The sequence below is a fragment of the Sus scrofa genome, chromosome 1, assembly GCF_000003025.6.
Source record: "Sus scrofa isolate TJ Tabasco breed Duroc chromosome 1, Sscrofa11.1, whole genome shotgun sequence".
NCBI classification, from domain to species: domain Eukaryota; kingdom Metazoa; phylum Chordata; class Mammalia; order Artiodactyla; family Suidae; genus Sus; species Sus scrofa.
In genome coordinates, this window is record NC_010443.5 from 238,015,830 (window position 1) to 238,029,782 (window position 13,953).

The 13,953-nt window shown below is 37.3% G+C and overlaps 1 protein-coding gene across 3 annotated transcripts in view; it reads left to right on the forward strand.

Annotated features, from left to right (window-relative positions):
- Nucleotides 1-13,953, forward strand: part of ZCCHC7 (zinc finger CCHC-type containing 7) — a 247,831-nt gene that overhangs the window by 195,155 nt on the left and 38,723 nt on the right. For all 3 annotated transcript variants that reach the window (XM_021066106.1, XM_021066112.1, XM_021066118.1), the window contains exons 5-6: nucleotides 667-792; nucleotides 2,003-2,173. In XM_021066106.1, coding sequence (XP_020921765.1) covers nucleotides 667-792; nucleotides 2,003-2,173 — 297 coding nt within the window. The remainder of the gene's footprint in view (nucleotides 1-666; nucleotides 793-2,002; nucleotides 2,174-13,953) is intronic.

Consider the following 13,953-nt stretch of genomic DNA (forward strand, 5'->3'; position numbering starts at 1 on the left):
AGTTGGCATTTCGGTATTACCCTTTAGATAGTCCATATGATATGCTTTACTAATATTCTTTTGCAAGATACTAGATTTTATCTAGAATACGGGGCAGCTAGAATTGGGTCAGTGTAGACAGAATGGATCTTTAAAAAGGACTTTAGGGGACTGAAATTCTCTCATTCTCTCTTAGAAATTAAAACCATTTTGTAGGCAGTAACCCTAGGCTGTTCAAAGGAATGTGTTTGTTATCTCTGTGGGTATATAACTCTGTAAAGGACAAAATCATAAAAAAACCAACTCCTGACTAAACCTTTAAGCAAGCTTCTCATTCAGAAAAATATGGTATTACATTCAGATTTATGTATTGATGTCAGCAATATCTTTGACTCTGAATGCCACTGGAATGTCTACATGATTCATTTCAGTGCCCCTACTAGACTCAAACCATAAGTAGAGAAAGATACAAAAGAAATGGAACCATATGGAGAAGTGTGAAAGAACTGGGGTAGGGGCAGATGAAAAGTAAAGTTATCTTTATGGCACCCCCTTTTAAGTTTTTCTGACTCCTTTTAAGAACACAAAGTTCCCTGTTGCTGGGTTCTAAGTTGAACAGACTATGACTATTAATTCGCTTGGATGGTGTGAAATAATTTTAATTCTTGATCTTTCTTTTCCCCTTAGGCACAGATAGGTAATAAAAGATCATCTGGAAGATGGACCTACCGATACTATTCAGCCAACAAAAATGTTACCTGCAGAAATTGCAACAAATGTGGCCATTTGTCAAAAAACTGTCCTTTTCCACAAGTATGTGAAATACGTAATGTTTCTTTCCACATTATTAAAATCAAAGTCTTCGAGTGGAACCCCTGTAGCCTTAGAATTCAAATATTATACCATACATATATGTTAAATTTCATGTTAAATGTTTATGTAAGTCACATTCTAGAGTAGTAGTGAAGAACAGTAAATTCAGTCAGAATCAATTATAGCATCCCATAAATGTAGTTGTACAATCTTAGACAAATCATTTCACCTTCTGTGTTTCTCTCTCTTTTTTTTTTTTGTCTATAAAATGAGAAGATTGAATCAGATTGATTCCTGAGACTCATTTCACTTCTAAACCTACTTTCTGACATTGTGGGCTTGTTTCATTGTGGAATAATTTTCACTGTTAGAAAATTATGATTGTAGATATTTATAAGTGTTTATTGATGTAAATTATGTTAAACAGATACATCATCCTTTGATACAACACAGAAGGTTTATACATTCCTTGACACTAATAGTCCCTTAAGAAATATTCTTTCATGGAGTTCCCGTCGTGGCTCAGTGGTTAACGAATCCGACTAGGAACCATGAGGTTGCGGGTTCTATCACTGACCTTGCGCAGTGGATTAAGGATCTGGCATTGCCGTGAGCTATGGTGTAGATCGCAGACACAGCTCAGATCTGGCGTTGCTGTGGCTCTGGCATAGGCTAGTAGCTACAGCTCCAATTAGACTCCTAGCCTGGGAACCTCCATATGCCGCGGTGTGGCCCTAGAAAAAACAAAAAGAAAGAAAAAAATATTCTTTCCATTACCTACTCCCTCTTTCAAAGGATGATCTTTCAAATATTTGAAATGGCTGTCTTATTTCCTCTTTGTCTTTGGTTCTTCAGGCAGAGCAGCCTTGTTCTCTGTTTCTCCTTGACTTAGCTTCCAGGTCCTTTTCATCCTACTTTCCCTCTCAGATACATTCCACTTTGTCAATGTTCCATAAGACAAGGTATGAGAAATGGATAACAGCTGATAATACATAAGCCTTTTTTGGCAACCATAGGATACTAGATAGCTTTTTTTAAAAACTCCAATTTCAGATTTTGTTTGATTTTCTAATTATGCTCGAAATTGGACCTTCAATTGGGTTCCCAAATTGGAAATAACTTTTTTTGGAATTATGCTGAGAAAGAAAAAGTAATCTATTTGAGATTGAAGTATGTCGCTAAAGAGATTTTCTGCTTGTCTGCCACATAGAAAGTCCGTCCCTGCTGCCTCTGCTCCGAGAGAGGACATCTCCAGTATGCCTGTCCAGCCCGCTTTTGCTTAGACTGCTCTTTGCCCATGTCTTCTGCGCACAGATGTCTCGAAAGACCTTCTTGGAGAAAACGTTGTGACCGATGTGATATGATAGGCCACTATGCTGATGTGAGTATCTTGCATATAACTAATTTGTCAGGCTTTGGTGTCATTGTGCCAATTTGTAACCTATCTGCCAGCCTACTTCAAAGAATGTTTACTCTGTACAGTATATAATGACAGTCATGTCCCTTTGGCCACTGATCATGTAAATCAGTGCTCTGGTATCTCAGGATAGGGATTCCCTACTGAATGGTTTATGAGGGGGCAGCATCAACAAATATCATAAACCTCTGCTGGCCCCTTGGCTTAATGTACTTGCCAAAGTAAAGGAGGAAATTAAAAAGGTATAATAAATAACATGTATAATCTGGACTTCCCTTCTTGGCACAGTGGAAACGAATCCGACAAGGAACCATGAGGTTTCGGGTTCAATCCCTGGCCTCGCACAGTGGGTTAAGGATCCGGCATTGCCTTGAGCTGTGGTGTAGTTTGCAGACGCGGCTTGGATCTGGTGTTGCCGTGGCTGTGGTGTAGGCCGGCAGCTGTAGCTCCAATTGGACCCCTAGCCTGGAATCCTCCATATGCCGTGGGTGCAGCCCTAAAAAGCAAAAAAGAAAAAAGAAAGAACATGTAAAATATATGTACCTGTTCATTCATAGTTAAGTGAAAAAGGTATATACATATATATATATACTTTTTAACGTATTGGTAGGTCTTGCTGGAAGGACAAGCTACCAGTACTTTAAATCTGCTTATGTTACTTTTTGCCTTTTTAAACCTAAAGAAAAAACTAACTTAGAAGACATTTCAGTTAGTTGTGGAACGTTAAACTTTAGCATATTGTTGATTTAGACCTCATTTCAAAGGCCAGAGGAGCTATAGAAGTATCTTTTAAAAAAAAAAAAAAAGAAGTAAGAGTCTTTTCCCTTTAGTTTGTGCTTTCCAAAGACACAATACAAATCACAAATATTTTTAAAATTTTGGTTATGTTGATGTGTACCTAGAGTCTTTTGCTTAAAAAATTATTATGGCTTTCAATCAAGTTGAATTATTTTAAGACAAACTAAGATATGAATGTTCGGTATATGTGTTTCTTGTGTAAATGGTACAACAATTATTGATTGTTATTTTTAAAGGATCTTTATAAACAAATAAAAATAGGGTCACTGTCCTACAGGTTAATTTTTTTCACTTAGTTATTTGTGAATGTGTCTCCATATCATCTCATAAAGATCTACCTTTCTCATGGCTTTTATTCCATTTTTCCAATTTACCCAGCCCTACATCTACCAATACATTTAGATTTATACTGATGGCCATTTTTTAAGCAAAACAGTGCTGCTGTAAAATCTTTTTACGTATCTGCGTGCATGTAAGACTATTTCAGTAAATCAGACTGCAAATTGTGTAGTTAAAGCATATGTACATTTATGTCTGGATAAATATTGTCAAATTGCTCTTCTGAAAGATTATACCAGTCTATCCACCTGCTAGCAATGTTTAAGAGGACTTTCGACCCTAGCTGTAACCCATCTTTAGCATTTTGGCCCATCAGATAGGAAGAAAATGCTATCTTACTGTTTTAATTTTTTATTTTTTAGGCCACTAGTGAGGTTGAATATGCGTCCTAAGACAAGGTATACAGATACAAGTTGTCATTTCATTCTGAAGTAGTTTAAACTTATTTCTCAATATTTTACTAAGTCTTAAAAATAGTGCATTCTAAGTTGTCTTAGTTTTAATCTGTTGTTTTCTGCATTAAGTTGTCGATTATAATTTCTTAGCAAGATTTTCGAGTTTGGCTGTTAAGTATAGAAGCATACTTTTTAAACTCCTTTCTTCTGAAGAGCTCTTACAAATATTACCTAATTTGCCTGGGTTAACAGAAGATGTTCAGACATTATCAGGAGCATTTCTTAAAAAGTAAGAAACCGTAGTACAGAACAGTTAAGAATGATTTGTTAAAGGTTATATAATTAGCTGTGAATTAAATCTATAGCTCATTCTGCTTAACTTCGTAATTTTGGCCTCTAATGTATGTTAAACTCTTTATCTAAAATAGCCTTTTAGGATTAATAACCCCAGTGAATTTAAGTTTTTACGATGGAGTTAGACCGTGACTGACTTCAGAGAAGACATCACCCTTTCCCCTAGATCTGACAAGATCTACCATTAAGTATTTTTGTTTGGGGGCATTTTTATTTTTTTTTTTGGGGGGGGTGTAATTATGGTGAAGGTTCTGGACATGGATTGATCATTTCCCTGCCTGTACACCTGGTATACGATTCCCTTGGAGCCCAGTCAAACTCGGGCTTCACTGACTCCTTCTGAAGAAACACAGCCTTCTACCATCCCAGAAGCGCTTCATGAGGATTCCCTTGGAAGCAGTTTCATTCTGGCCCAGGCTGCTGAAACTATTCAGCTAATCCCACACATACTTTAAATCTGTCTTGAAACCTGGCCCTTCACAGAAAATACTGTTTCCTCCACAGCACTCTCAAATGCTTGCTCCGCATTCTTGCTTGACCCACATACCTTTGAATTAGGGTGACTAGGATCAACCTCGTCTCACTTCCTAAGGCTGCTTCTAAATCATTACTCCTTCTTTGTGTGGATGTCTTTGGCTTATTTAAGATTCAGACCCTCTGACCATTCTGCTTTCCACCTGTGGGTATAAATAAGTTCATTTGTATCATTTTTAAAAATTCCACACAGGAGTTCTCGTGGTGGCTCAGTGGTTAGCGAATCCGATGAGAAACCATGGGGTTTCAGGTTCAATCTCTGGCCTTGCTCAGTGGGTTAAGGATCCAGCGTTGCTGTGATCCGTGGTGTAGGTTGCAGATGCAGCTCAGACCCACGTTGCTGTGGCTCTGGCGTAGGCCAGCGGCTACAGCTCCGATTAGACCCCTAGCCTGGGAGCTTCCATATGCCTCGGATATGGCCCTAGAAAAGACAAAAAAATAAACAAATAAAATAAAATAAAATTCCACATATAGGTGATATCCTATGATACTGTGTCTTGCTCTCCCTGACTTACTTCACTCAGTATAATTTCTAGGTCCCTCCATGTTGCTGCAAATGGCATTATTTTGTTCTTTATGGTTGACTAATATTCCATTGTATGTATGTACCAGACCTTCTTTATCCATTCCTCTGTCGATGGGCATTTAGGGAGCTTCTGTGTCATGGCTATTGTTAATAGTACTACAGTAAACACTGGGGTGTGTGTATCTTTTTGAATTATGGTTTTCTCCAGATATATGCTGAGGAGTGGGATTACTGGATCATATGGCAGTTCTGTTTTAAAACTGTCTATACACATTTGTCTTGCACACAGATTCCCATTCTGCGAGCTATCTGACATTTCCAGAATAACAACAGCTATAATTAGTTGAATGCTTACAATGTTTTAAGTACTGTGCTCATAAGTTCATTACCTGTTGGGGGGAGAAGGTAGTACTTTGCTTACTGCTGTATTCTCAGCGCTTAGTAGGTACTCAGTAGATATTTGTGACTGCATCAAAGTCATTTCTATAATCCTCACAACCACCATATGAGATAGATACTATTTATTACTCCCATTTTACAAAAGAGAAAACAGACATTGTAAAGTTAGGCTTTGCCCAGGATCTCAAAGCTAAAATGATGTACATGGAGAAAGTTCACTTGCTGACAGTCTAGAGGTTATCAGTTTGACACCAGCTCAGAAATTCCTCTCAAGTTTCTGTCTTAAACCTGTAGATATTGTGGATCTAATAAACAACTTTGAAAATGAACTCAATGCTATTTAAAATATCAATATAATTTATAAAATAGATGAGGAAAAATATTTTCCAAATAAATAATAGTTTAAGTTTTCAGCTCTTTAAGGAATCTCTGAGGATCAGCAGAACAGCACAGAATGTTGATTTTCAGCCACAAAATCAAGTCTTTGATACCATAAAACTGTGCTTCTCACAAGACCATCCCCCCTTGGTGGTTTCTGTTAATTGATGAGATTGTCACCTTTTTATACTAAAGCATAAAGACTGAGTTGATCAGTGTCAGATAAAATTGAAACTCAAACCTCCTCAGTTTTCTTCCTTTCTTTAGCAGTTTTTTCTCAAATTCCCTGCTCAGTCTTCTACTCCAGTTCATACTAAATAACTCCTTTAACCATCATATATATAAGAATAAAATGCCATCTGTTTGTGGCATCCTCAACACTTGAGTCACTGCTTTAAGTCAGATTTTTAAATGTAGTGGGAGACTATTTCATAGGACATATTTTACTTGATTTATTTCTTTAAATATTTGATAATCTCAACTATTACTGTATACTAAAATATTTTTAGGAACTCAAAAGTTTATTATGAAAGTGAGAACTCAGTAAACTGAATGCTTTCACATAGACATTAGTGCTCAGTAACTGTCTCCTCAGTGACTACATACATGAAACTGAACACTGTATTTTTGTTTTGTTTTGTTTCATTTTTTACGGCCACACCTGTAGCATGTGGAAGTTCCCAGGCTAGGGGTCAAATCGGAGCTGCAGCTGCCGGCCACAGCCACAGCAACACCAGATCCAAGCTACATCTGCAACCTACACCTCAGCTTACAGCAACGCCAGATCCTTTAACCTACTTAGCAAGGCCAGGGATCAAACCTGCATCCTCAGGGATACTAGTCAGGTTCTTAACCCTCTGAGCCACAACAGGAACTCCTTGAACACTGGTATTTTTTAGTTTTTGTAATTTTTTTAAGTTTAGTTTAATCATGGGGATTTCCAGCACGAAATGTAAAATACCTAGTACAGGTATATGTTATTTCATACTTGTTATATGTAAAATGAATAGTTGCTTGCAGGTACTTATTTAAGAAAAGGCATTTACTTTATGTTTAGTCTACTCCAAGGAGCACGGAATGGCATTCGTATGTCTTTCCACAGTCTTATTGAGATATTACTGGCCAGGAGTAAGACTGGCTGGAACACAGTCATTGAGCCGAATAACCAAGCCAAGATCTGAATTAAAGACTTCCTTAATTTAAAGACTTCCTTAATTCATATATTTGGTCTATTTAATAATTATTAGTTCTACCTTTGTTCAAAAACATCTCTGCTGTAATATGAAAGGCAGAACGTATAGAAAATGACATAGACCATAGGAGGGAGCCAAGTATCTATATCTGTCACCTGTCTTTGGAAATACCAGCTGCAGAGTAATGTCATAAGAACTCCTGATCCAGGCTTAGTGAGTTTTCCCGTAATCATATGGACTTGAGACATATACAAGGGTCAGTATTTTCTTATCACTGTTTGCTTGCATACCTGCACTTATGCTCGAAGACAGGGCAAAATAAGGAAGGAAATCTATAGCCATTCCTGGACTCTTACTCCCTTTTGACTCTATCATCTTTTCCACTCATGGAAAGTCACTGTTCCAGTGTGTTACGATTTAATACATTGTTTTAACCCTGGAAAGAATGATTCACAGCATAATCCAGAATCTGACCAGTTCTCATCATTTCTACCACTTTCACCCTGGCACAGCCATGAGCATCTACTGCCTAGAGTTTTCTAATAGCCTCCTAAATTGCTTCCTTGCTTCCTTGCCCCTTTATAGTCTGTTTTTAGCAAGTGACTAGAGTAGTCATTTTTAAACATATCCCAGATGACATCAGTTCTCTCTTCAGAATCCTCAGGTAGGACTTTGTTTCTCCCTCAGAGTAAAAGCTAAAGTCCTTACAATTACCAACAAGGCCACATGTAGTGTGGCTTCTTGACGACATCTGTGTAGTCATCCTTGTTGCTTACTCTACCTGATCTCCTTACTGCTCCTTGAAAGACCAGTCATGATCTTGCCTCTACCTGCCATCCCCTTTGCTGGGAGTACTCTGCCCCCAGGTGTTCCCAGTGAATCACTCCCTCATCTCTTTTCAGATGTCCCCTTCTTAGAGAGCCCTTCCCTGACCACCTTAATTAAAACGACGAATTTCCTCATCTCCAGCATTTCCTGCCCTTCTTCCCTGCTTTTTTTTTTTTTTTTTTTCCAGGACGCTTAGATCTTACATTCTATATATTTTTCTGTCTCCTCTAATTAGATTATAAGTTCCATATCTGTTTTCAGATGCATTTACTACTTTATCTCCAGCTCTAGAACAGTGCCTTTCCTAGAACAGTTACCCATATAGGAACTCAGTGCATTTATTAAATAAGCAAATGAATGGAATTAGGGACCATAGACCTGACTTAACCTGCCCACGCTCTGGTCAGATGCTTCTAAAAGCTGGCCAGTCCTGCATATCAATGTATAGGCTTGGACATTCTCACCTTGACTCATTAAGAGGTATCATCTCCCAATAATACTTCAAATCAAGTTTCAACAGGCTTTTTATTTTTTATTAATATTTTTTTATTTTTTTCCATTATAGCTGGTTTACAGCCAACAGGCTTTTTAAAAGCCGTAATACCTATACTATACAGAAAATAAAATGAAGTTTCTAAGGCAAAGGAAATCATTTTTCTTATTTCCCTCTCACTATCTTTAGTAATCAATTTTTTTTTTAAGTGCAGTTCCCTGGTGGCCTAGCAGTTAAGGACTAGGCATTGCCATTGCTGTGGTTCAAATTCAGTCACTGGCCCAGGAACTTAAGCACGCTGTAGGTGCAGCCCCCTCCTCCCAAAAAATTTTTTCATTGCTCTCAAATGATTTTCTTTATTATTTTTTTTCATTTTTTTTATTCCTCAAATTAATTTATCACATCTGTAGTTGTATAATGATCATAACAATCTGATTTCACAGGATTTCCATCCCACAACCCAGGCACATCCCCCCACCCCCCAAACTGTCTCCTCCGGAGACCATAAGTTTTTCAATGTCTCTGAGTCAGCATCTGTTTTTTTGGTTTGTTTGTTTGTTTGTTTTTTTCAAATGATTTTCTTTAATATCTCCTTTTTCAGCCAGTACTACAGGTATTGATGCAGTCCCGTGTTTTTAGTCTTGGATTCACTCTTTATCAGATTTCATGTGGAAAAATCTCATCTATTATTTTGTGATGAAATATACTATATACTGTATCTTCAGTTGCTTGAAAGGACAAATTCGAGAAAAGAAAAAGTAAAACAAGATTCCCATAGTAATTTGAAATTTATAATTCAAATAATCATAGACTAATTTTCCTGCTGAACTTAATTGACGTAAGGACAAACCACTGACTTACATTAGAGCTACCTAAGAAAATGAAATGCCTAAGTAAGAGTAGATGAGTAAAAAAATTAGTGTAAATTTGCCCTCCCCCCAAAAAAAAAAATTTTAAGTTTTTTCTTTTTAAGGTACCGCAAAATAATTTAGATATACAAAAACACAATGCTAAGGAAGGGAATAATTTTGAGGAAAAGATTCTCTCTCTCTGAAGAAACTAAAATATCAGCAGTATATCATTATAATGGATCGATGTGTACGTGCAGTTAAATATGTAGTTCTAACTCCTGAACATTGAATTGACTTCTGAGGATAAAGAAAATTAGACATAGGCTAGATATACTTTGTTTCTTTTCCCTTTTGTAGCATTTTAACATTCTTGAAGGAAGGGATCATGTCTGGGATTGATTTGCTTAATAAAAGTATAGTTGTCAAATTGTCTTATATTCTGAATTTTTCATATAAGAGTCTATATATATATATACACTAGATTATTTTAAGTTGTTGGTCTCTTAATTGCAAGTACAACTCCAGTGTCCTGTATTTGTACCCTCCTCTTCTCACAATTTCTGATTTTGGTGGCGTAATGGTACGTGGATGATTTCATATCTTTACTGTATATGTACCTTTACTGGTGAGCCTTGTCATTTGTGATATTTTTGTTTCTGGTTGCGGCCTTTTCTTTTCTGCCTAGAGAAGGAATTGGCTTATAAAATGTTTATTTACCTGGTGGTCCACAGTATCCTCACTCCTACCTCAAGGAAGTTAAGTAGGTCTCTCTGCTTAGAGATCTCTTATCCTCTTGGCAGGTATATGCAAAGCTCATGATAACGTTAGTAAAAATTCATATGTTCATTGTTCAGAGAGTAAATCCCAGAATTAGCAATTTCTAATTCATTGGAACTGTTCCCAAATTGTCTAATAAATGAATATTTCAAACTTTTCGTTGTTAAAAATAGTTAACCTTATGGAAATAACCTTAGCAGGGAAAAAGGTCTACATTTTTAACTGAAGATATGTAATTTAGCACAGTTAAAGTCTGAAAGAGAGACCAGTCCTCATTTTGAAATTCTACTGAATAGTATACTTTCTAGTCATCTCTGACTAACCTGATGAATTCCCCTAACCTCCCCAGCTCCCCCTGTAGCACATGCCTCATGGCCTGTATTAGTCACTTTCAATAGACCTTGCAGATTGAGAGTAGGTTTATATTTTCCTTATGGAAGCTTTAAAAGTTAAAAGTTTGTAGCAGATAAAGATGGTTCCCTTTCCAGACTCCTAACTTCCACCAAAAGGGGAAAAAGATTATCTCCATACAGTCTATAAAATAAAAGGTTCTAAAAATGAAAGGATAAGTAACACTTTAGTATTTCATTGAGAATCTTCTGGGGCTTAGGAATGAACTTAATTTTCAGTGCAATCACATTGGGAAGACATGAGTTTTTGATAAATAGAACAGCAGGCCACTGGGAATTTTGTTAAATTTCAAACTCATTCTGTCATTATACACCTCACTTTGAACTTCAATTCAATTGTTAAATCCATTAATAAGGACAAATTCTGGGACATAGTTATCTAAGCTATGAATTGAGGTAAGAGAAATTGAGAAAGTCAGGTCCTCATTAACACCTGGAAAGCTAAAAGTTTTATTCACTAATCATTACAGACTAAGGTCAACTCCCCTGAACTTTATAAATCCCATACAGGTTTTTGATTGCGTTTGACCATCTACATCAAATTGTGCATAGTGAAGGAAAGTATGGCACATGGAAAAGATTTTCAGCCTCTATAAGTATTCTAAGACCTAATGGGCATCTGTCTTTGCGAGTTCACTCATCCTTAAAAAGATAACGCTCTTCTGATCCATCAACCAACATGGATGTCATTCCGTTTGTTTGTGTCTTCTCATTTCTTTCAGCAAAGTCTTATAGTTTTCATTGTACAGATTCACTTCCTCACTAAATTTACTCCTAAGTATTTGTTTTTGATGCTATCGTAAGTGGGATAGTTTCTTTTTTTGATGCTTCATCTTTAGTGTAAAGGAATGCCACTGATTTGTGCAAGTTTGTAACTTGCCTGTTTACTGAAATCATTGATTAGTTCTGAGAGGTTTTGATTGACTTTTGGGGATTTTTCTTTATGTAAATAAGAAATCATCCACAAATAGTGATAGTTTTACTCCTTCCTTCCCAATTTGGATATCTTCTTTTTCTTTGTCTTGCTTAATTGCCCTAGGTAGGACTTCCAGTACAGTCAATCCTCCGTATTTACGGGTTTCACATCCATGGATACAAAGGGCCAACTGTATTCATTGTATTATACCATTTTATGTAAGGGACTTGAGCATTTGAGGATTTTAGTATCCATGGGGGCTTTGGGACCAATCCCCCACAGATACCAAAGGATATCTACTACACTGAATGGGAAGGGTGAGAGTGGGCAACTTTGACTTGTAACCAGTCTTAACTAACCAGTCTTAACTGATCTCGGTTTTTCTGCATTGATTAGAATGTTAGCAGTGGGTTTATCATATAAGGCCTTTATTATGTTGAGGTATATAATGAATTATACGTACTGATTTTCATATGTTGAAACATTCTTGCATCCTGGAATAAATCCCATTTGGTCATGGCATATACTCCTTTTAGTGAATTCGGTTTGCTAATATTTTAAGATATCACCTCACACCTGTTAGAATAGCTATCAAGAAGGCAAGTGTGGAGTTCCCACTGTGGTACAGTGGGTTAAGAATCCTACTGCAGGAGCTCAGGTTGCAGTGGAGGTACAGGTTCTGTCCTCAGCCCACACAGCGGGTTAAAGGATTCGGCCTTGCAACAGCTGTGGCATAGGTCACAGCTATGGCTCTAACTCAGTCCCTGACTTGGAACTTACGTATGTTGTGGTTACATATGTCATTAAAAAAAACAAACAAAAAACGAGGGAGTTCCTGTTGTGGCTCAGTGGTAATGAACCTGACTGGTAACCATGAGGATACGGGTTTGATCCCTGGCCTCTTTCAGTGTGTTAAGGAACCAAGGTTGCCATCAGCTGCAGCATAGGCCAGCAGCTACTACAGCTCCGATTGGACCCCTAGCCTGGGAAGTTCTCTACGCCGTGGGCGTGACCCTAAAAAGACAAAAAAAGGAAAAAGGGCGGGGGTGGGGGGAGAAGGAAGGAAGGGAGAAAGGGGATATGGTGAAAAGAGAACCCCCTACACACTGTTGGTGGGAATATAAATTAGTCCAACCACTATGTAAAACAATATAGAGGTTCCTCAAAATATTAAAAGTAAATCTACCATTTGGTCCATCAGTTCACTCCTGAGTATATACCCAAAGGAAATGAAAATAAGATTTTGACAAGATATTTGCACACTCATATTTATTGCAGAATTATTCACAATAGCCAAGATGTAGAAACTACCCAAGTGCCCATCAATGGATGAATAGATTAAAAAGGCGTAATATATATACCCAGTGGGATATTATTCAGCCATGAGAAAGGCATCCTGCCATTTGTAACAATATGGGTGTACCTTGATCACATTATGCTATGCAAGATAAGTCACACAAAGACAAGTACGGTATGATAGATATCACTTAAATGTCGAATATAAAAAGAAGTTGGAGTTCTCTTGTGACACAGCAGGTTAAGGATTTGGTATTGGCACTGCAGCAGCTTATTCAGAAGTTGCCTGGCTGAACTTCATGCCACAGGTGTGCCCCCAAAAAACAAAAAAGAGAAAGAAAATGTTGAACCTGTTTTAAAAAAGGGGGGTAAAATGGTGATTACCAGGGTGTGGGAATAGGGGGATAAGATTGATGGTATTTAAGGGTTACAAACTTGTAACAGGCAGTAAAGAATATAATATAATGAATGTCATCTATAATACTGTACTATATTGATATAATATAAATATTGCTTTATTGACAATCGTATTATAGTACGAGTACATCAAAAGTAACACAGTACACCTTAAATTTAGAAATTGTAATGTGAAATTTAATTCAAAACAAAAAAGCAATGTTTGCTTCAATCATAGACTAATTAAATTAATTAGGTATTCCATTTAAAAGGTACACACATTTTGTTTTGAAAACTATAAATGGGAGTATCCTGGTGGCTCAGTGGGTTAAGGATCCAGTGTTGTCACTGCTATAGCTCTGGTTACTGCTGTGGCACAGGTGCAGTCCTTGGCCTGGGAACTTATTCATGCTGGTGACATGGCAAAAAAACTCAACAAATGTCTACACAATGATTCATTCAGTAAAAAAAAAAAAAAAAAAAAAAAAACTCTGTATAAGCTATATATATGAACAAAGATAAATAGGGTATCCTAATATAGACCAGGCTGCTAGACTGCTAACATAGGGTTTCCTCAGCAGACTGGGCATAGACTGGAAAAGGGCCAAGAGACATGCATGATTAGCTTTGCCTTTATTCATCTATTCATATTGTTTCCTTTGTTTAAAAAGAGAGAGAGGGAGTTCCTGTTGTGGTTCAGAGGGTTGAGAATGGGACTAATATCCCTGAGGATATGGGTTCAATCCCTGGCCTTGCTGAGTGGGTCAAGGATCTGGCATTGCCATGAGCTGTGGTGAAGGTTGCAGATGCAGCTCGGATCCTGGTTTGCTGTTGCTGTGGTGTAGGCTGGCAGCTACAGCT